This window comes from Globicephala melas, chromosome X (genome assembly GCF_963455315.2).
Source record: "Globicephala melas chromosome X, mGloMel1.2, whole genome shotgun sequence".
Taxonomy (NCBI): Eukaryota; Metazoa; Chordata; class Mammalia; order Artiodactyla; family Delphinidae; genus Globicephala; species Globicephala melas.
The window spans coordinates 58143241-58167676 of record NC_083335.1 but is presented as its reverse complement, the minus strand read 5'-3'; the positions used below and the strand labels follow the sequence as shown (position 1 = coordinate 58167676).

Here is a 24436-nt window from a genome sequence, read left to right as displayed (position 1 = left end):
GTGTTGATAAAGACAATCAAGGAATTAAATTATTATAGAACTACTCCTTTAGCATTATACAATTTACATTTCAAAATGCTGAAAACGTACTCTGTAAAACCACACTCAAAAATGAGTTCTGGCCCCTGTAGAATTTTCATTATGTCATTTCTGAGTCGTTCATTGTTTTATTGTTTATATGTAAGTGGGTACATATCTACTACTACAACTATTCAAACTTACATTTTTAAATTATTTGTGACTCTCTTTTCTTGTTTAGCTATATATATAATAAAAGTTACCTTGTTTTGATAACTCAGTTCATTTGCTTTCTTTATGAAGAGATAGGAAGCAAAATAACAGGCCTGCACCTCCACTAGAAATTTCAATATAGTAATACTTCAAATGTTTAAAATCCAAATTTCTTACTGTATTGGGGGAGGGGCTGGCAACAATCAAGTTATGCAGTCTTGCCAGAACTTTCATGCTAGGCATAGTATAATCTGAATAATATTCACAACATGCCCTTGGATAACTCTTTTATGTTTCACTTTTAAGTTTGATTAGGTTTAATAATTTAAAAGTCAAGGTTAGATATATAATTCAAACCACTTTTAAAACTAATATGCTATTAAATTAGGGCTAACAGGTAGAGTGAAGAAAATTAATAAGGTATTACCCAATTTCCTAATCCTATAACCTTCACTAAATTATGAATTTTATTAGGCTATTCCATATAAAAATATGTGATAAAAAGTAATTCATTTTAGGTGTCATATCCTATATATTATTTTGTGAAGATATAAGCCCCAGAATTAAAAGGAAGACTATAACTACAACTTACTCCTTGACAATGAAGATAGTCAACTGTGTTAGTTATTATAAACAGTACATCACTAGCTTCCCGTTCTGAAAAACATTTTTGTTTGAGAATACGGTCAAGTAGCTCTCCTCCTTTCATCAAATCCGTAACAAGGTAAACATATCTACCATCATCATAAACCTAAAAAAGAACATATTTTCAAAATGATATTATTTATAATTACAATTCTGAAATGTTTTAAATTATATTTACTTTGCTTTTCTAATGAACCTCTAGTGTTAAAAAATATTATTCCTTTAGTATTAATATAGTGCAGGCTCTATTGAAGGTTAAACTGGCTAAATGGACTCTTACACCATTCTGTGAGACCATGTTAAACATATAATTGTATTAGCTTTTGAAGTTTTCTGTTATACTTCATCAAAGAATATAAATGGAAAAATAGAACTTTGTGCCTCTCAAATGGCATCTGTCTCACTTTTTTACTGTATTATAGGCACTTTCCTTCCTTAATGATAGTAAGCTTCCTTCTGGCAGTAAATATATTATTTGTTTTTTAATATCTTCCCCATAGTCTATTATCTGACATGGTGTCTTAAATATTTGTTGAATTCAAATACTATATCAAGGAGAATATATTAAAAATATGTACACCCTTTTATTCAGAGCACGTGATATCTACATCTACACATACAAACACATATGTGTAGACATATATCTATCTATCCACACACATACATACATTTACATATATATAAAATACTATTTAAGGATTATAAATCAAAATGTATATCATATTATCTGAAACAAACTGATCAAGGTGATGGTTTATTGTCTGCCTTTTCTACAGAGGAAAGAGCATTATTTTCTTTACATGAAAAGTCAGCATTCAGTAACATCTATTACTATGAGTCATATGTTCACTTTTAAAAAAGTAGACTAATACTATTTCAGCCAAGCAACAATACACAGTGCTACAGCCAACTGCTGTACAATCAAGAAAGTAAAATCTCCTAGAATTTGGCAGATTCCCAATCTCCTGTATCTTCTATACTTGTAGTACTAGAGAATAATAAATGTTGCTGGTGATAATGTTAACTAGTTAACAGCTAGAATACATTCAAGTAATCAGGACACTCTCATTTACCAACCGTCATAGTTCCTTTCTGACGTTTTATAAGAAGGGTAGTAGTATAAAATCATCAGGGGAAAAAGAAGAACTGAAGTGGCAAATTTAAGAGTCTTAAGATTTTGTGGCATGAAAGTAAACATACCATGGACATGAAAAGTTTCAATAAGAAAATAAAGTGCCAAGTCATAACTTCATTAGCTTAGCTGATACACAGATTTTAAATACCTACATCCTTTAAAGTGATAATGTTAGGGTGTTGTCCATAGCGCATCAAAATTTCAATTTCTTCTGAGGGGTCTCTTTTACTTTTGTCAATGATCTAAGAAATAAGACAAGAAAAATCTCAGAGGAAAAATATTTTCTTTGTCTAAAAATGAATGACATAATTTAAATTTGGTTATATTTTCAAGCAAATAATAAAACTCCAGAGTAATGTTTGTCTCACATTATTTTAATATTTAAAAATTTCCTATAACTGAAACAATAAAAAACAGAGCACTTTCTTCAACATTATATTCCATCTAACTAAAACTATACTGATAATTTGATCCAAATGTGACAGTAATTGTCACAATTGCTCAATCTTAACATACTACATTAAAATAAAATTATTCAAAAGCAAGACATTCATGAAACACACTGTTCCTCCAAAATAAGTCTTTTTTTATTGAACAAAATAAAGTCTTGGAAAGAAATTCAAAATGAAAATATTAAGTCTTAAGAGGTTTTCCTCATCATTTTATCTTTGCTTTCTCCACTTGCTCCACTGAAAAACTGTCTGTCAGTTGACCTGCAATTTAACTTACACATATAAAACAAACAAAAAAAAGTTAGCCTCAGAGACAATACCTTCACTGCAAATTCCATGTTGGTAGCAGTGTGTATGCATCGTTTGCAAACAGAATAGGAGCCAACACCAATATCCTCTTTCAATTCATACGCTTCACCAAATTGTGCAGCATTTCCATTTATCTGTTTTTGTTAGAAAGTAAAATACAAAATAGAATGATATGGTTTCACATTTTTTATCTTCTCTCCTAAGTATACATTCTTCTTAAATCTTTTAAAAATCAAGAATAATTCTAGAGAAGTTTTATCAGTATTTATAAATGGTTTACACAGATTCTGAACTGATCCTAAATTGTAGACTTTCTAGATCCCCAAAGCCAATACAATAATTAAATCAACTAGCTAATACATCACCCATTACATTTTCTTGCCAAAAGAGATCACATAAATATAATTAAAGGTTACTACTGTCTGCTTTTTTCCAAAACATATGGAGACATCTTTAATTCATTATACAGAGATAAATGAAGCAGTTGAAAATCACTTAAAAACCACTGTAAATCCATTAGCAATAACTGAAAGAAATAATTATCCCCAATCTGAATAATCTAAGTGGAATTTACCTGAACAATTGGTAATACATTTGCACTTGTGATTGAAGTGATTTTGTATTCTTCTGCAATAGAAGTTGCAACAAAGCTGAATCCTTTGAAGAGTTGATGAGCATTAGCACTAGCTGGCAAACCAGGAGAATCTAATGTCCAAATAATTATATTTAATTAGAACTACACAGAATTTTATGATATGAAATGTGAACATTTCTTTGAATATAAAGGAAACCATTAAATGTTATCATCAGACATACTATATTAGGTATTTGATTTATTTTATATTATCTGTTTCCCCATACTATTATGCAAGCTCCATGTAGATTATAATTTTTGTCTGTTCTGTTCACTTCTACACTGTCACTGCTTAGTACATAGTATGTATTCAATATTTGTTGATGAATGTATGAAACAGATGCCAATAAAAGTAAACCTCATTAAATTGTAAACTATAAGAGTCAGAGTGATATATCTCATATCTTACCTCTTATCCCCATCCTTTAATGCATTAGCATGTCAAAAAACTTTTAAAGTAAGAAAAAAAGAAAACGTTCACCCTTTGCTCTAGTCTCTGCTTCCCTAGTAAATACTTCCCATGTAAAGCCTCTGTTTGAAAGGTGTCCAAGCAATGCTGTATATAGGATCCACACTTCCACACAGGGCAAACCACCCTCTGCAAACTTACAATTCTTTTAGTTTTTACCTAAGAAGCTAGTTTACTTTTTTAACCATCTAACTGAATAAAAGCCCTTATGTTACACATAAACATGCATTACCTTTAGGTGTTTTTGCAGTAAATTCAGGATCAAAACAAAAAGTATCATCTGGTTTTCCAGAAGCCGGTTTGAAAGGAGGCTGAACTTCTCTCTTATATAATTTCTAGAAGAAATAACAGAATAACACAGAAATGTATTAATACTTGAAAAATTATTAAAGCAGAACATGATATTCACAGTCCTTAACAGAAGACTCACAATTTCATAAATGAAATTTCAACAGGCTTCAGATACCTGTTAACCAAATTCTAACCTGTTAACCAAATTCTGTGTATCATCTAAACTTGAGAGATAATGTACAGAATCAAATGAGACCAAGAAACACAGCAGCAATGCCACAGGTTGCATTCACGAGGAATAATTCTGTTCAGTTTTGGATTTCAAAAACTGACTTGAATTCTCACTGGTAAAAAAACCATACAGAACATATCACAATGTTACCATGCAGAAATAACTAATAACATTCTAGGATATCAAAATTAATAATTAGTCTAACTCCAAGAAATATGCATTATACCTATTTTGTTTTCACATAATAATATGTATTAGATGCACTGATTAGAGCTCTTTTTATAGAACTCAAAAATTGAAACTTGTCTAACAATCTAACTTCCTAAAATTTATGTTTTGGAAAGACATATAAAATATCTTACAACATAACTATTTTTTGGAAATCTACTTTTTTAAAAGCTCACAGTCTCACAGTGAGGGAAAATTAATAGAGGATTACTTTAAAGTAATTTTCATTTATTTAAACATGTACACATTCCACTCTTATTATTTAAGAAGAATAAACAAATTGTTTAGATATAAAAATAATGGAAAAATCATTTCTAGTTTTTTCTAGTTAAAGAAAAAGGAAGAGCAGAGAAGCATTAGAAAAAAATGACAAGGGAATGCAAGGACACCGAAAGAGGGATGCACACAGATGTGACAAAGGGCAGACTCCCATGCAGTATGTTCACTGTGTGGCCTTTCAGGTTATTAATACTATTAATGTGTTGCAGTTTTACAACTATAAAAACTAAATCAAAATATTAACTTCTGAAACCTGTTCTACAAGCCAGAAGAAATAATAATTTGGTCAGTGACTAGTGGCTCTCTACCTCTGCCTTAGAAACCAAAAGAGACACTTTTTCTTTAGGGATAATTTTCAATACCAGTGCCAGAATTAAATAATCAAAAACACTTACCTATGATGATTAATAGTACATAAAATACATAAAGCTGAGTTGTAAACAACAATAAAAAGTGAGCTTTTCTAAGAAAAGCTCATTAGTCTGGGAGTTGCAACTTAAAAAAATTTAATACATGACTTTGCAGAATTTCACAGTGTTTCTGTTTTCATGTTCTCTCAAAATTTAGTAAAATACCTATATACAAAGATTTTCACTTCTTAACAAATTAAATTTGTTCTAATACATGACAAAGAACCATTTGAAATCAAATAACATCTTAGATTCTTTAGAATTCATTTTTCTATAAGAATCTGTCCTATGATTCATCCCCTTTCTCCTTTCTCTTCTTCCCCCCACATTCCCCAACCTAGAATAGGGGAGAATATTAACCATATTTAACAGGTAAGACAAATGAGCAACAAAAATTTACTACATATCATCCACACATCTACTGGTTCAAGGTAATTGCATGAAATGCTACACCTGTAAATAAAATCTCATACTAAAAATAAAACAAATGGATTAAGTTTATCAGCAAAGTCCATATATTACCATTTACTCTTGAGTTTTTGCTTTTATTAAAGGTACTCAGTAACGAACTTGCTACTGAACTTACATTCCAGTCAATATTTGCAAAAAAAAGATGTCTTTTGATTTCGTCAACTCCTTCTGAACCTATAAAAATGGAAAGCATTTTTTTACCAGTCTGAATTTTTTAATCTGCTTACCTGGCTTCCAGGCTATTATCTGTAAATAGGAGTACACACATTTCATAGATTCCTTGAAGTGAAAAGTTTACAATTTCTTATCTGATGTTTTATTAATTGGTCCTCTGAATTCAATATAATAAAAAAAATAGTTGATGTTCATGCTGAAGCACATAGGGTATCATGAAATACTAAAATACCTTCCGAATCAAATAAAAATCATGTCTAACATAGCATTAAAATTTAAGCAATTTTCATTTTCTTTTTTTTTTTTTTTTTTGCGGTACACCGGCCTCTCACTGTTGTGGCCTCTCCCGTTATGGAGCACAGGCTCTGGACGTGCAGGCTGAGCGGCCATGGCTCACGGGCCCAGCTGCTCCATGGCATGTGGTATCTTCCCGGACTGGGGCACGAACCTGTGTCCCCTGCATTGGCAGGCGGACTCTCAACCACTGCGCCACCAGGGAAGCCCCTTCATTTTCTTCATAATTCAATTTATGATCTCATATCTATAGGCCAAATTAAAAATGCAATGAATAAAGTGGCATCGAAATTTTAACACATGGACATAAACAGGATAATAGGATCACATTTGGATCCAGGGAAAGGCTACTAGAAAGTAGCCAAATAATGAGCAGTTATGGAAACATAACATTTATCTTGATGAATATTGGAAGGGACAAAATAATTATCTTCAAATATCTAAAAGGATTACCTATAGAAGGGAGAACTCTGTGAATTATGTCAAAAGAGACATTCATATGATATAATGATATACATTAAACATAAGTTCTGAATAACTAGACCACTCCATTTTTAATGATGGGTATAACAGAGTTTACTGGAATCTTTGCATACATAAAACATAGAATTCTACGTATAAACACATAACAGTAGTAAATGAACTTAGGCCAGAAAACATAAAGTCATAATTATTCTCCCAAAGCATGTAGTATATTGTTATAAAAGCTAAGAAAATAAATAATACCCAATCTATTTGCTGGATTCCTTTTGAATAACATCCTTAGAAGACTTTGTGCTTCAGCACTAAGAAACTGCGGCATTCCAAGTTTTGCTCTGGAAAAGAGGATTTCAGAAAATTTCATTTAAATCTAGCCATACTTCTAAATTTATAAATCCCAAAAATAATTTTAAAGAATGCTATCACAATGGCAAATAATGTCCCCTATACGGTGGAAGGGAATGAGACAGTGAAAAATGTTCTTTTGTGTCAAATGAAAACCATAACAAGTTTCTCAAAACTGAAAGCAAGGAATTTTTCCCAAAAGAAAAAAAAATGTTTACACTTACTTTAATATCATATTCATGGTCTCATTTCTGTCTTTACCTTGAAATGGCAGAGTACCAGTAAGCATTTCAAACTAAAACAAACAAAAAATACCACAAGTCAACTTATTAAAACTTAGAATTTACAATGAAATTCTTCAGGAAAAAAAATGAGACTTGTAATACATGATCATCAAATCATGCAGAATCTACATGATAGTAGGTCAAAACAGGACCAGAAAACTAGGTCACTTAAGGAAATACACCTCTGGTACCCCACAGTATATAGGCCAAATGAGAGGTGATTTGTAGCAAATGTAACCAACCATTTTTTCAATCCTAAATTCCTCAAACCAAAGCAATGTGGAAATAGACACAAGGCATTTTCTTTTAAAACAAAGATAAGCTTTTAAAGCAAACATTTAACAGTGAAAGAAAAGCAAAAATAAGTACTGAGCCATTTCAAATTCATACATGCTCAAGAAAGATAATCATTCTCATTCCCTTTGCTCTCTTTACGAAAAAAAAAGGAACCAAACAAGAAGCTACACACACAGATACACACACCACACACTGATATATGTATTTTAATTTGAGACAGTTGTACACAGCATAATGAAAACTTTTTCCCTAAGAGAGTTAATTGAAATGTGGATAACTAGAACATTAAATAATCATATTTAAAAGAAAAAGTAGGTCTGAAAATGAAGACCATTATAACTCACTAGAGAGAAACGTTTTCATATCCCTAATATTTAAATCTTAAGCTTAGATTCAAAAATGGCTTTGGCCTCAGTCCTCTGTTCATTTATTTGAACTTACAACCTTAGTTAGCTTATGCATTCAACTCTCTCCTGATGACTGATGACTCTCAAATCGATTCCAGTTTCAATCTCTCTCAATCCCCAGTTTTCCCTTCCAAATCTAAAGTAATGGTTCTCAACTGGAGCCTGAAGAGACAGGGGTAGGAGTCATAGAAAGGGAATGAAGACGAAGGGAAGTATGGTGTATGGGGATCGTCTTTCTCAAGCTCCAGTCCCCTGCCCCCAAACCTAAAATAATGGTTCTCTCCTGGGGACTGGAGGAATAAGAGGTGGAAAGGCAAGAACAAAAAGAAAAAGAGAAGGATAGTACATTGGAATCACACCTTCCCCTCAAATAAACTATATGCTGGCTGGCAGAGTAATTTTTTGTTGTTGCTGTTGTTGTTGTTGTTGTTGTTTTTTAAGGTCTTCAGATGATTCTGATGCTCTCTCCACTGCCCTCTCCTAATTCATTACTATCAAGGGGTTAAACACTAACCCACAGTAACCTATGCAACGTGTTAAAAATAAATTATTTCCCCACTTTCAAAATCATCTGTCCTTCCAAGCTATCTCTTTTCTATTGAACTACCTTTCTTTCGATCCCCTGAAGTTTTAGAGGTATCTCTATCTTTGACCTTTCCCCTCTGCTTCATCTGTGGCATTTAATCTGTTACTAAGGTCAGCCACTTCTTACCTTGAAATGTCTTTAAGATCTCCTTTTTTTCATTCTATAATCTTACAACTGTCTTCTAAGGAGAACTTCTTGGTCTCCCTACTTTCAGTTTCCTCCATTTGCAAGCCATTTATATAATGCTACCAAGGCTAATTTTCCTAAAATACATTTTTTCTCTAATTACTGTCGTGTTCAAGAATCTACAAAAGTTTCCAACCACCCAGAGAATTGCGTGCAAATCCTTATAGGCTTATAGCCTCATTTCCTCCACCTTCACCCTCATTCTCCACTACTACTCTAGTCAAACTGGTTCTCCAGGTCTTTCCTAATACTATCACAATACTATTCTTCTTGACACACAGCTATTTGAATTTTGTCCATTCTTTAGGGCTTAATTTAAGTTCTATCTCCTCCGCTTTTCTTACATCAACTTATATGAATTCTTGCCTTAACTTCTAAGGTATTTCCAGGCAGTTTATTTAGCTATTCCATTTGTTTCCCCAACCAGATAGCATGCTTTCTTAGGTCATGGAAAATGCCAAATATTGTACTTCTATCTGTTCCCACCCCACTGCCCTTACCAAATCCCAGGCTTATAATAGCCACTTAATATATTGATACATCATACGGTAATTCAGTGATAAAGAGGCAAAAATGGATTATCAGGCTTCTAGAGCAAATTGTATCTGATTCAACAGCTATTCACTGATCACCCTACTTAATACTACAAATTCTATGCTTAATCTTATGCCAAATCAGTCAGTCCATATGCTCATTATGCTAGATACTGTGGGAGATTATAAGTAGTAGAAGACAGGATTGCCCTCCTTAAGAGGTTTACAATCTTTCTAGGGACATGCTTGAAAAAATGTGACAATAAGATAATATACCATAAGGTGCTAAATTCTGTGATACCTAGTTAAAATACCATGTAACTACTAAACACAGTATTCTGAAATCTAAAATCTGGTAGGCCTTTATCTAAGTTTTAAATTTGAATAACTTGTAAAAGAATGCTGCCATTTACCTTTTAATCTAGCAACTAAAAGAAATCAGAACACCAAAACCCTAATTTTTATTGTATAACAGCTAGCCAATCAAGTTTTTTAACAGTCATGAACTTGAGAACCCTATTCTCACCTAACACATCCCAACACTCAGATTAAAATTCTAAACAATACTAATTGTATATTGGCATAATTAAAAAAAAAACACTACTTACCATAAGGACACCATATGACCACCAATCAGCGCTCTGGGAATGACCTCTTCTATTTACTACTTCAGGAGCCATATACTCCACTGTACCACAAAATGAGTAGGCCTTCTTCTCCTGATCTACTGATTCTTTGCTGAGTCCAAAATCTATAATAACAATATTACACAAAAAACATATCTGAAGATCTTCAGAAAATAGAAAATACCAAAAGAAACTAAACGATGAATTAAACCTACTCATGATGGCCTACGATTACCATTAAGAAAGCTCCTTACCTCAGTTAAACCTCATCCTCAAAATACATGTTTTCATGTCTATACAGGAATATGATTCAACAATTTTGAAAGGACAATTAAATTAAATCAACACTGTCATAGTGATCTAATTTTTAAAACAGACTAAGACAAAAAATGATAGTAATTTGCACTTTTTAAAATATTAGGAAAGCAAATTTTGCTTTGGTTTTGGTGAACTTCCACTTTGTTTTATGGTCTTAGAAGAGCTAAAGGTACTAATATATAAAAATCAATCTTATTTCTATATACCAGAGATAAAAAATTGAAAGGTGAAATTTTAAAAGTACTATTTATAACATCACCAAAAAACCCTCATGAAATCCACAGGTATAAATATACAAAGAATGCATATACAAGATCTGCATGCTGAAAACTATAAACATCAATGAAAGGAATCAGAGTAGATCTAAGTAAATGGAGAGAGATACTGGTCATGATTTGGAAGATTCAATGTTGTTAAAGATGTCAATTCTCCCTAAACTGATCTACAGAGTCAATGAAACATTAATAAAAATCCCAGCAAGATTTCTTCTGTAAAAATCAACAAGCTGAATTTAAAATTTATATAAAAAGACAAAGTAAATAGAATAGCCAAAACAATTCTGAATAAAAAAGGAAAATTCAAGGACTCACACTACCTGACTTCAATACTTACTATAAAGCTATAGTAATCAAGACAGCGTTGTACTGGAGAAAGACTACACACACACATACATATATGAATGCAACAAAACAGCGTCCAAGAATAGACTGACATATACAGTCGCTCTGCTATTCTTGTTTTAAAACTGCAAATTTGTTCCAATGCGATTGATACCTTATTGTTACCTTTCAGAGATTTATACCACTCCACAAATGTCCTTTGCTGTACTTTTCTGACAAAACTGACATTTAACACTAGAGTTTGCTTGGCGAATATAACATGAATTTCAAATTTCAGCTTGGTTTATGTGCAATTTTGCCCACAAGAAATAATAGGTGAAACACTAGAAAACTGCACCTAGTTGAACTGAGCCAAGCAGAAATACATACATGCACACACGTCAAATATCTACCAGCTATTTCAGCACATCATGTGTGTTACAAGCCACTTCTGTTCACCTGTAGTATTAGAACTCCCAATTCCAGATAATTTACCTCCCACTACTTCACAATAACTTACAAACTGCAACCTTTCTGATGCCAATTATAGAAGCAAATTTCAGGATTTTTTCAAGGTAAGGTATCATATTTATTGTAGTATTTATCTATTCTTAATCAGTTAGAACATATAAAACAATGCCATCATTTTTAACAGCCTCCTATCTTTCTTTAATGTGTCACTGGTTATATATTTTAGTGTTAAACCCCGAACACCATTTTCTCCATAAGTCATATTTTTTACTATGCAATTATGCATAGTACAGTGATTTTTAAGATCATATGTGTTGCATTATAACAGAACTGGCTATATATATAGCCAACTGATTTCTGACAAAGATGTAAAAGCAATTCCATGGAGAAAAGGTCAGTCTTTTCAACAAATGGTGCCAGAATAACAGAATATTGATATACAAAAATCCGTCCTCATACCATACCTCATAAACAAACATTAATTCAAAATGAATAATAGACCTAAGTGTAAAACCTAAAACTACACAATTTCCAAAAGAAATACAGGATAAAATCTTTGTGAGCTTGGGTTAGGCAAAGATTTCTTAGATACAACATCAAAAGTATAATCCAGGGCTTCCCTGGTGGTGCAGTGGTTAAGAATCTGCCTGCCAATGCAGGGGACATGAGTTCGAGCCCTGGTCCGGTAAGATCCCACATGCTGAGGAGCAACTAAGTCTGTGCGCCACAACTACAGAGCCTGCGCTCTAGAGCCCGTGAGCCACAACTACTGAAGCCCACATGCTACAACTACTGAAGCCCGTGCGCCTAGAGCCCGTGATCTGCAACAAGAGAAGACACTGCAATGGAAGCCCATGCAATGCAACGAAGAGTAGCCCCCGCTTGCCGCAACTAGAGAAAGCCTGGATGCAGCAACAAAGACCCAATGCAGCCAAAAATAAATAAATAAAATAAATATATATATTTTAAAAAGTATAATACATAAAAGAAAAAAGTTGATAACTGGATTTTATCAAAGTCAAAAAGTGCTCTTCAAAATATATTGTTCAGAAAATCAAAAAGAAACTAGAGACTGGGAGAAAATATTTGAAAATCACATATCATATAAAGGACTTGTATTCAGAGTATATTTTTAAAAACTCAAATTCAGTAATAAGAAAACAAACAACCCAATTTTTTTAATGGACAAAAAAACCTGAACAGACACTTCTCCAAAGAAATACATGAAAAGATGCTCAATGTCATCATTTGTTAGGGAAATGCAAAATAAAATCACAGTGAGGTACTACTCTATGCCTTTTACTAGAGCTAAAATAAAAAAATACTGACAATACCAAGTAATGGCACGGATGCAGAGCAACTGGAACTCTCATACATCGCTGATGGGTATGCAAAATGGTACAAGCACTTTGGAAAACAGTTTGGAGGTTTTTCATTAAGTTAAACACACACTTCCCATATGATCAACCAATCCCACCACTTGGGTATTTACTGATGTGAAATAAAAAATTATGTTCACATAAAACCTGTACAAAAATATTTCTAGTTGCTTTATTTGTCACTGTCAAAAACAGGAAACAACCCAAAAGCCCTTTTATTGGGGATTGGATAAACAAACCATGGTACCATCATAAAATGGAATACTACTCAGCAATAAAAAAAGAAATTACTGATACACACAACAATATAGATGAATCTCAAATGCATACTAAATAAATAAAGCCAGATTCAAAAGACTATATACTGTCTTCCTATTTATATTATTTTGTGGAAAAGGCAAAACCATAGGACCAGAAAGCAGATTGGTGGTTGTCAAGGGGTAAAGGGAGAATTGATTTATAATGGGAAAATTCTGGGGGGTGAGGGAACTGTTTTATATCTTGATGCTGACTGTATGCATTTGTCAAAGTTTGCAGAACTATACACAAAAAAGTAACTTTAAAAAATAAACTTTTGTATTTTGAGGCAACTGTAGACTCACACGCAATTATGTGAAATACTACAGAGATCCCGTTTACCCTTTAGCCAGTCTCCCCCATGGTATTATCTTACAAAGCTATATTACAACATCACAACCACAATAATGACAATGATGCAGTCAAGATACAAATTAGTTCCATTATCACAAGAACAATGAGTTTTACTCTATGTAAATTATACCTTAATTCTATAAATGAAAAAATTATAAGCCCTATAATTCTCTTTTAAAATAAAATACAATATTAATACTTAATTTTAGGACCCCTTGAAACTGATTTTTTAACCATAATCAATATTTTCATTTAAAAATTACTTATTCTTGTATAATAACTGAATGCATTATGATTTTCAGCATAATTTTAAAAAATCTTTTCAATGTACTATGCTCTTTCTCCACATTTTAAGGCTTTTAAACTCTGCAATTCCATTTCAAAATTAAATTTAATGAAACCTAGTCTCTGAGGTCAGTTCAGCTGAATATAACAACATACCTTGTAGAGAAGAACACTGGCTTCTTTGGCCAGTCCACAGAGAAGGAAGAGGGGAAGAGAATTTTCTTATCCTCTGTTACCTTTCAGAGATTACACCACTCCATAAAGGTCCTTTGCTGTACTATTTCTGACAAAACTGACATTTAACACTAGAATTTGCTCAGCAATCAACGGACAAAAATTTTTACAATAATAAGAGTTAGCTACAAGATTAAATAAGACATATGTTAATCAGTGTTTTTTCCAAAACACTAATTTGAAAAGAAAATGTAGAAATCAGCTATATAAAGGGTTTTTGGCGGGGGGGGGGTGAGATATACCTTTGTTTCCTTAAATGACTCTTTTAAAGATGTTAAATTTTAAAAGCATGTCCAAAACACAACACTTTTATGAGTATCTACTATATGTAAAAGTAATTTCAGTGCCTAATTTTCAGATAGCCATAAAAATTACTTAAAACTATTTTCTTATGTATACATTTTTTTCTTAAATATTCAGCTCAAGTACTGTGTGATTTAATTTCTGACACTGCATATTTTATCTTCCCTCTCTTTATCAAAATTACTTCTGAATTATGTCCCTCAGAAGTGATTCTGGAGACTCCAGATTCCCTTTCCCACCCAGGTTTGTGATACTCTTACATCCATCCTTGTCCAAATGCCCTGACCCTCCACATCCATAGCACCCTCTCCTCACACCTGATTCCCAGTTCTGGCCTCTCCTGCCTTTTCATTTACAGGGCTGTGTTGTTAATTGAGTTAATGTCTCAGAGAAATTAGATCCTTTGCCTAAAATGAGAACCCTAAGGGCTCACTGAAAGTACTACACATGACTTAGCACATTTACCAGACCAGCCAAAGCATGCAAACTTGAACAAGGAAAACTGAACTCAGGAAGAGACAGCTATGGAATCTTTCTGTCTGCTTCTAAAAAGATGCCAATGTGACCTGTGCTTCCTCTACAAATTCCACAGGCTGTGATAGAAATGAATAACATAGTTCACCAAATAAACCAAAAGAATAACCATAGTTCATCGAGCAAATAGTACTCGATGATAGTATTCAAAATGGAAGGAAGGAGATAGGAAGAGAAGGAGGGAAAAAAGGAAGGGAAGGAAGGAGGAAAAAGGCACAGCAGGTAAGAAAGCAAGAAAGGAAGAAAAAGAAAATAAAGAAAAAGAAAGGAAGTATAAAAATAAAAAGAAATTAAAGGAAAGAATGAAAAAAAATGAAATGTCTTAAAACACTTGCTATGAATGGTCACACTTTAACCAACCTTACTGGAATGTTGTGAGGTTACATCCATAAATTTATTATTCATTACAAGACTTTGAATTCTGTTATGATCATGAAACTGTAAATTATCTAATATTTATCATTGTGTACTTTCTTTAAAGAAATATTGGTGTCACTTTAAAGGAAAATAGATTAAATTGTTTAAAAATATATATAAATCACAGTTTCTTCCTGTCACAAGCCTTGTGTCCCTTGCTTATAAATTAACATTGATTCTAACTACTCTTTACTCCTCAGCCCGTTTAAGTCCAAAAGGTGTAAAAGCAGAATTCATATTATAAGACTAAATATAAAACAAGTTGACATCATTATTCACCCAATTAACCTTAATGTAGAAGAGAGATATAGGTAGAATTTATTCTACTCTTTCCCCACCTTTCTTCCTCACCCATGACAAAACAGGCATAACTTATTAAGAAAAATGAAAAGAATTAAATTCTAATTAGCATTGCAACTAAAGATTGACTGTTGTAAAATAAAAATTATGTATTATATAAAATTTCAAAACTCTACTGTTCTCTTCATATTTCTCTTCCTTATCCTCTTTGAATCTCTTTAAATCTGCTTTGCTTCTTTCATATAGTAGAAAGAGAATCAGGCTATGAATCAAAAAAAGATTTACTAAACTTTACTTGAACTTTGTCACATTTACTTGAGCTTTCAAGTTAACAACTTTATACTTTATTTTTACATTGAAGAAGTATACTTAGGAATTTAAAGCAACTTACCTTTAAAGTGTACTGGTCCAAAATTCTCTGTAAAGCCCACATCTTCATTTTATCTCTGTTTTAACATTCTGATAATTAAATACAGAATTTACTATCTATTTAAAACATAAGTAACCTTTTGAGATTGGCTCACTCAGCACAATGCCCTTGAGTCCATCCAAGTTGCTGTATATATCAAGAGTTATTTCCTTTTTATTGCTGGGTAGTATTCCATTGCATAGATGTATCACAGTTTGTTTATCCATTCACTCTCTGAAGGACATTTGGGACATTTCCAGCCTTGGGCTATTACAAACAGAGCTGCTATGAAAATTCATGTTTAGGTTTTTTGTGTGCATGTAAGTATTTATTTCTCTAGGATAAATGTTCAGGTGTGTGACTACTATACAGTTCTATTTATATCATATTCTTAAAATAACAAACTTAGAGATATAGAACAGATAAGTGGTTGCCAGGATTTAGGGAAGGTGGGAAGGGTGACTATAAATGGGCAGCACAGGAGAGTTCTTTTGTGGTTATAGATCAGTTTTGATTATTGATTGTGGTGATGGTATTTGACTCTACATATGTGAATAAAATGTCATGGAGATATACACAAAGATAAACAAAAAAAGAATATGTGCAAAAACTGGTGAAATTCAAGTAAAGTATATAGTCTAGTTAGTTGTAACTGTACCTATCAATTTCCTGGGTTTGATAATGCACTGTAATTTTGTAAAGTGTCACCATTGGGGGAAGCTGGGTGACGATACACAGGACCTCTTGGTACTATTTTTGCAACTTATTGTGAGTCTATAATTATTTTAAAAGTAAAGGTTTTTTTTAATGGTATAATAAGGATACCTTATGCCTAAAGGTCCTGTGAAAATTATCAGTGTTTCACATACAGTAAACACTCAACATTCAAAATAAAGTAAAATAAAATGTGTTTTTACAAAAGAAAGAATAAAATGAACCTCTTATTATGAAACACTTCGTTCAGAAGTTTATAATTCACTATATTTCAACTGTGATAACTACTTATGATAAATCTTTCAGCCTAGACTGAAACAAAAATGATGTGATTTTTCCTAGAAAACCAAATGTCATTTCTTAATGAGGACAGTGACTCTACCATATAATTTTTTGGTATTACAATTAGAGCATACTGAGAGTTATCTTATCCACCCTTTAAATGAATTTTAGTTCACCAAAGAAATAAACAAAATGCAAATTAAATCAAGAAAGAGGGAAAAGAACAGGCTTAGACAAATATATATATTAAAATAACAAAAAATATAAAACAGGCTTAGGGTAGAATGAGAAAATTTGCATACCTGTTAACTTGATATGTCCTATTTCATCAAGCAAAATGCTGTAAAGCAAAATTCACATTCAACAACGTGGGATAAAATATTTTTACATAAAACATTTACATAAAAATCATCATAAAAGAAGTCAATATCTATTTGATATACTGGAAAATTTTGAAATGACTAATTTAAAATCAATGGGTATCTTATGAAGATTACTTTTTAAAGTAAGTTTCATATAACTGCATAATTCACGTATATTTTCATATAATCTTTAAAATATAAGACTTAATGGAGAAAAAAGTAGTTATAGAAATACTGGTAACAGGGATACATAAAGACAATATAGCTTTACTTTTCTGGCTTCAGGTCTCTATATACAATTCCTAATCGGTGCAGATGATCCAAAGCAAGGGCCAGTTCTGCGAGGTAGAATTTCACATCTTCCTCTGTAAACAGAACCTAGAATAAAATAATAATTTACCATTTGATCTTTTTTTTTTTAAGGTTGAATTTATTTAAAATTTCTTCTTTAAAAACCAGTAAACAGACAAGTCTAGGCAAACAAGAAAATAAAAGAAGTATATAGATGGAACTAAACTATTTAAGAATCCTTCTCAGACTTCCCTGGTGGTGCAGTGGTTAAGAACCCGCCTGCCAATGAAGGGGAAACAGGTTGGAGCCCTGGTCCGAGAAGATCCCACATGCCGCGGAGCAACTAAGCCAGTGCGCCACAACCACTGATCCTGCGCTCTAAAGCCCTCAAGCCACAACTACTGACCCCATGTGCTGCAGCTACTGAAGCCCACGTGCCTAGAGCCCGTGCTCTGCAACAAGAGAAGCCACCATAATGAGAAGCCTGCACACCACAACGAAGAGTAGCCCTCGCTCACTGCAACTAGAGAAAGCCCGCATGCAGCAACGAAGACCCAATGCAGCCAAAAAATAAAAGTAAATAAATAAATTAAAATAAATAAAATAAAATATACTGAAAAATTTTTTTAAAAATCCTTCTCTTCAACATTTTAATGTAGATCTTCCTAAAACATATTATGTAGCTTGCATATCTTTTTACCCTGAATGTACTGCACAGGATTTACCTTTTTAAAAATGACTTAGTGTCATAATTCGGTTATTATATTTAGTACACTACTATATAGGGATGCTCTCAGGATCTTTGCAGTATATTAGATATTTTGTTTTAGCATTGGTAATTCCACTATTTCCACTATTTTCTCTTTCACTGTCTACTATCACTTCTCAGGAATTTTGCTTTTAGCAGCTCTACTAACCTAAAGCTTCAATTATACCAACAAAAGTTGTCAAATTAGTAACTCATATTAAACACGGTTCTAAACCCAATCTCTGACCTAAGGGGTAGCTCCAAGACTCTTCTGCTAGTAGAATACATGAGCTTAAAGGCACTGAATTCCTCAATCTTTTTCTGCCTGGGAACAGTGGTGCTATGATGAAGTGAAAAGTGCACTGGACTTAGAATTAGAATTAGCAGTGTAATGTTTGACATTTCACTTAGCCCTCGGGGCTTCAGTTTCCAAATCTGTAAAATAAGGATAATAGTATCTGCTACATCTACTTAACAAGGTTGTTTTAAGAGTCAGCTTAGTTTATGTGGGGAAAAATACTTTGTAAATTGTAAAATCCTATGTGTGTAACCATGAGGTATTATTGTTATAGGTTTATGTCTATATCCATTCAAAAGTGAGTGTTAATTTACACACAAAATTGGGCATTACTCAACCATTAGATGTAATTGTTAAGATTTATCAAGGGCTTCCAATTGGCAAAACAAATAACTTGTCTAGAAATTGGTTATTTTCATTAAAGAAATATCTAGATTATTAGGAAAACTCAAAATTTTAATGAAATATCATAAAATCTTATAACTGGCTTGCCCACTTAGAATTATGGCCACTGAATTACATTATGCAGACTCAGGTACTAGTAAAATTTCTGAGAATGAACAATGAAAGATAAATTTTGATATTATACCCACTTTTTAAAATGTTCTATAGAAAAACAGTGATTGTTCATTATCTAAGTTTCAGGAGAATTCATTTGAATATTATAATGGTAAAAGTATAAGAACATCATTTTCACTTGGTATTTTATTAAGAAGAAAAACAGATGTTACCTATTTCACTTCTGAGGAAGGCTAATCAAAACGTTCATGGAAATTTAACACATAAGAAAACCCTAAACAAAAGTCTTTCAAACGCTAAAAGAAGAAAACTGCCTAGTTTACAGTTTATGACAAGCATATTACCTTGTCATGAAATTGTCTCTGAGGAAAGCTTCATGATGGACACAAATAAGAAACTTATTAAGTAACTATCACGTGCCAGCCACTTTTCATTATGTTATTACAATCTGTTATTACAATCTTCTAAACAACCCTATGAGGTAGGTATTATCACCACCTTACATATGGAGACTCAGAGTGATAAAGTAACTTGCCTAGAAAAACACAGTAAGAAGCAGGCAGGATTTGAACTCAGAAATAATTGTCCCTAAGAACTACCTCTTCCCCAGAAGCCACTTCTGCCATATGTTATGTTACAACTTTTTAAGTTTCAGGTTCACTACCATTAATGTTTTTCTATTCACTAATTATCCTGAGTCTCCCCCTAAATAAAAATCATCTAAAGCCCCAGCACCGTGAGGAAAGGACTGCTAGTCTTTCTGTCTGCTCTTCAAGTCGTTCACGTATGTATCTATGAGGGTGTGTGTTTTAACATATTTGAGATCACACTACATAAACTATTTAGTGGCCTCCTTTTTCCCCACTTAATATTATATTATAGGCATTCTTCTATATCTTTAACTTATTAATAAAGAGTTTTCAATAGCTGTACAATCTCAACATACTAATTTACTATAATTTACCTAATGTTCATTTAGGTTATTTCCAGTTTTTCACTATTATAAATAACTCTGTAAATGCATATATATTTTTGATATTTATGGTTATTTCCCCAAAATGGATTTCTGAGAAATAAAAAAGCAAATACTAGGCAGTCAAGGAGAATAAATAGTCCAAGACTCTCGACATACAGAACAAAATTATTTGTCAAAGGGTTACAATAACTTACATTCCCATCAGCAGCTTATGAAAGCATTTGTCTTACCACATTCATGATAGCATTGAATATATCCTTTTAAAATATCTTTTCTAATTTGATATATAAAAATGGAATCAATTGTTCTGATTCTTAGGCTATATAATTTTCCATGTCTAGTGGCCTTTCCATTTTTTTAGTGAATTATCAGCAATGTTTTTGCCTATGTTCCATTATTTACTTACTGTTTTTTCAATTGGTACAAGCCCTTTAAATATTAAAAATGTCAGTCCTCCATCATATTATTTGTAAACATTTTCCCCACTTTGTGCTGGTTTTTGATGTTCAGTAATTCTTAATTTTATGTAGTCAAATTTATATATAATTTCTGTATGATTTTACTTCATTATTTTAATGATTTAGGAGACCTCCATTCAATAGTCAACTACACATTCAGTTGCATTTTCTTTTAGCATGAGAAGTTTTCCAGATTTAGCTCTTTAATGTAAGTAATATTTATCTTTGTATGTGGTAGTGATAACAATTTAAAATGTTTTTTTTCTGAAATTCCTAACCAATTTCTCATATACGGTTTACTGAACAATCAATCTCTTTGCCATTAACTTGTGATTCTTCCTCTATTATAATAATATATGGTAAGTCATATATACCAGAATATTCCTGGACTATACAGTATGTTTCTAATCTTGTGTTGATACTGTGATGGTTTGCTTATAGCAGTAGCTTTATAAAGTTTTAAACAAGAGGTAGGGCAAGGAAATGGTGTTCTTTATTTTCAAAATGTCTTAGTTCTTTTCACTTGTTTACTTTTCCAAACACGCTGATAAAATCATCTGTCAATTCAAACAAGAATTCCTATTGGGACTTTGTTTGAAATTTTGTTAAGTCTACAAATTGATTCTGGAAGAAATGGAAGTTTTATAATTCTCAGCCATTCATCTCATTGTATTTTCTTGACATTAGCAAAATATGGTATGATCTAAGAGGTGTGTGTGTGTGTGTGTGTGTGTGTGTTTGTGAGGAGAGAAATTTGGGGAGGTGCTGTTCCCTTTAAAATATATATGATATACATTATAAATTTCTTTAACAAATACAAAAATGTATTTTTAAAAGTCTTTTTCTAAGGCATAAAGTTCTCATTTTTGATGATATAGCAGTTTTTTGTACATACACATGAAGTATAACCAATAAAAAACTTATTAATAAGCTGTCTATAGAAGTAACCATTAAATCATTTCTTAGCAGCCTGTTCAATGAATATACGGATTTATTGTCTTTTGGGAAATGCATTTAAAATGCTTGTTCTTACCTAATATTCCAGACTTAGGAATCAAAACTTACTGACTGCATCTCTGTGCTAGTATGGGTTTAGATAGTCCCACATCGAGAATGGAGGTCTGAAGAGTTTAAAAGAAAATTAGAAATGACTACAAGTAAGAATTTCTCAAACATATTCTTCACGCTTCTACAATCTAACACAAGAAATCATGAATACTTGTTATACTATTGTCCCTCTGTGTCTTGGAACCAGCTTTTAATAAGGTCCTTTAAAGACCCACTGGGAAGGGGGTCCTAGACAGACCCCATCACGTACTGAACTCTGTTTTAGAGTAAAGAATATACCAAGGTCACAGTCTATGTTCATGCATGGAATGTTCTATACTGGAGGTAGACAGGTAGAGGCAGACAGAGAGACAGGTTTTAGCCACTTAAGCACTAGCTAGCATCCCAGAATCACACTGTTCCTTTCTCACAGCAAGTTCTAGAATTCTGAGAATCAAGAGTAGTTTTCTCATATTTTAATTATGGAAGTGAAATGTTGAACCACTATTACCCAATTAAAATTCTACTCCCAGACTACCACTTCAAGACAAAATAAGGTAGACAAAGACAGGATTTAATCTCCCATCTGAAACAACTAAAACACAGGACAAAATATATGAAATGACACTTTTCAAGACACTGGACATCGCAACAAAGGACAGTGAATATTGAGAGATGGAAACAACCATACAACTGTCCTAGCTCACTACCTGGAAAGAGTTCTTAAGCAGCAATGCAGGGAGGGCAAAGTCAGGCCAGAGCCTGGAAGGCTCCTGAGTTGATGAGATGGAGCTGAGAGAGTGGGGAGACAAGAAGGACAGAATTCATAAGATAGAGTACAGAAGGGAGAATTACAGAGAGAGAACCGTAGAGTTATGTAGATGGTCTCTCTCAAGTATTCAGCAGAGAAATGCTCAGCGCATGTGAGTGAGGAAACCTGAGCCAGAAAAATAACCAATGGAAGTATTAGAGGGACTAATCCATGGAACTCACACAGGGCCAGGAATAGTTCCTATTACCTCCACACAGAGCAGAAAACCTCATAATTCACAGGGCACTGGACAGAGTAATCAGATGCTTCACAGTGGTGTAAAATCATCCCGATTAGACACTGCTCTGGTCCAGTTGAACAATCTGAAATAAACTAGTTCCGCACAAATTCCAGAACAAAGTTCAATAATATTTATAGGAATACAAAACAATCCATCACCTAACAAGGTGAATTTCAGGATGTCTGCCATCCAATGAAGAATTCCCAATCATGGATCTAAGGAAACTACTTGAGCCCAGGAAAAGAACAACCCTAAAAGATTTTTAAAAAAGAATTCACAGAGCTCACAAAGGACCAGGATAAGTCCTGTACCAAACAGTGAGAGTGAAAAATCTCATAATTGATAGGCTGGTTAGAGTACTAAGAAGGGTCATGTTTCAGTATTGGGAAAAATTAATCCTAAATTCTGCTTTGGTACCACATAACAAAGGTTAAAAGCAAAACTCAACAGGTTACCTGCATCCCAGAACAAAGCTAAATACTACTTATAAGAAAACACAAGTATCTAGAGTACAAGAAAATTAAATTCATAACACCTGCCATCCAATAAAAAATGACCTGCCATCCAATAAAAAATGACCATACAACTATGCTGCCACTGAAGCACAAAAGCAACCATAGACAATACTTAAACAAATTGGTGTGGTTGTGTTCCAATAAAACTTTATTTACAAAAAAATCAACAGGCCATATTTGGCCTGAGACTATAGATTCCTGACTCCTGAGTTAAAAATTTATACTACAAACCCTAAAGCAACTATTAAAATAAGACAACAACAAAATGTTATTTTGATAAAAAGCCAACCAAAGGTATAAAAATAAAATCATGTAAAATAATTAATTAAAAATAAGGCAGCAGGGCTTCCCTGGTGGCGCAGGGGTTGAGAGTCCGCCTGCCGATGCAGGGGACACGGGTTCGTGCCCCAGTCCGGGAAGATCCCATATGCCGCAGAGTGGCTAGGCCTGTGAGCCATGGCCGCTGAGCCTGCATGTCCAGAGCCTGTGCTCCACAACGGGAGAGGCCACAACAGTGAGAGGCCCATGTACCACAAAAAAAAAAAAAAAAAAAAAGAGGCAGCAAAAGAGAAATAAAAGAACAAAGAACAGAAGGGACAAAAATAACTCCGTGAATAGAAAGATGGAGATTCAAACCCAACCATATCAATAGTCAGATTAAATGTTACAAGTCTGACACACCCATTAAAAAGCATAGATTTTCAGACTGTATAAAAGACAGGGACAATTACATGCTGCCTTAAGTACTGCACATTAAATATAAGGACAAATAGATTAAATAAAAATATGGAAAACAATATACTAAACTAACACTAATTTTTTAAAAACCTGGAGTGCCTGTATTAATATTGACGTAGATTTCAAAGCAAAGAACATTAGCAGGGATAAAATAAGTCATCTCATAATGACAAAGTGTAAATTCACTAAGAGGGAATGATAACCCTAAAGGTTTACACACTTAATAACAGAACTTTGAAATACATGAAGCAAAATCTGACAGAAATTCAAGAAGAAATAGATAAATCCATAATTATAGTAAAAGGTTTCAATCCCTGTCTCTCAAAAAATGTTAGAACATGTAGAGAAAAAATTAGGAAGAATATAGTAGACTTAATACCACTATCAACCAACTTAATCTAATGGACATTTACAGAACCTTCTACTACCCAAAAGCAGAATACACATTCTTCTCAAGTACACATGGAACATTTACCAAGATATACCATGTTCTGAAGCATAAAATAATTTAAGTGAATTTAAGAGAATTCAAGTCATA

At 32.9% G+C, this 24436-nt stretch overlaps 1 protein-coding gene across 6 annotated transcripts in view; it reads right to left on the bottom strand.

The window, feature by feature from the left end:
• Positions 1–24436, bottom strand: part of RPS6KA6 (ribosomal protein S6 kinase A6) — a 171950-nt gene that overhangs the window by 57382 nt on the left and 90132 nt on the right. For all 6 annotated transcript variants that reach the window (XM_070044684.1, XM_060292449.1, XM_060292448.2 and 3 more), the window contains 11 exons: positions 17528–17634; positions 17197–17234; positions 9981–10123; positions 7304–7374; positions 6981–7069; positions 5902–5960; positions 4108–4210; positions 3347–3477; positions 2784–2906; positions 2164–2253; positions 824–982 (listed from right to left, as the gene is read on the bottom strand). In XM_070044684.1, coding sequence (XP_069900785.1) covers positions 824–982; positions 2164–2253; positions 2784–2906; positions 3347–3477; positions 4108–4210; positions 5902–5960; positions 6981–7069; positions 7304–7374; positions 9981–10123; positions 17197–17234; positions 17528–17634 — 1113 coding nt within the window. The remainder of the gene's footprint in view (positions 1–823; positions 983–2163; positions 2254–2783; positions 2907–3346; positions 3478–4107; positions 4211–5901; positions 5961–6980; positions 7070–7303; positions 7375–9980; positions 10124–17196; positions 17235–17527; positions 17635–24436) is intronic.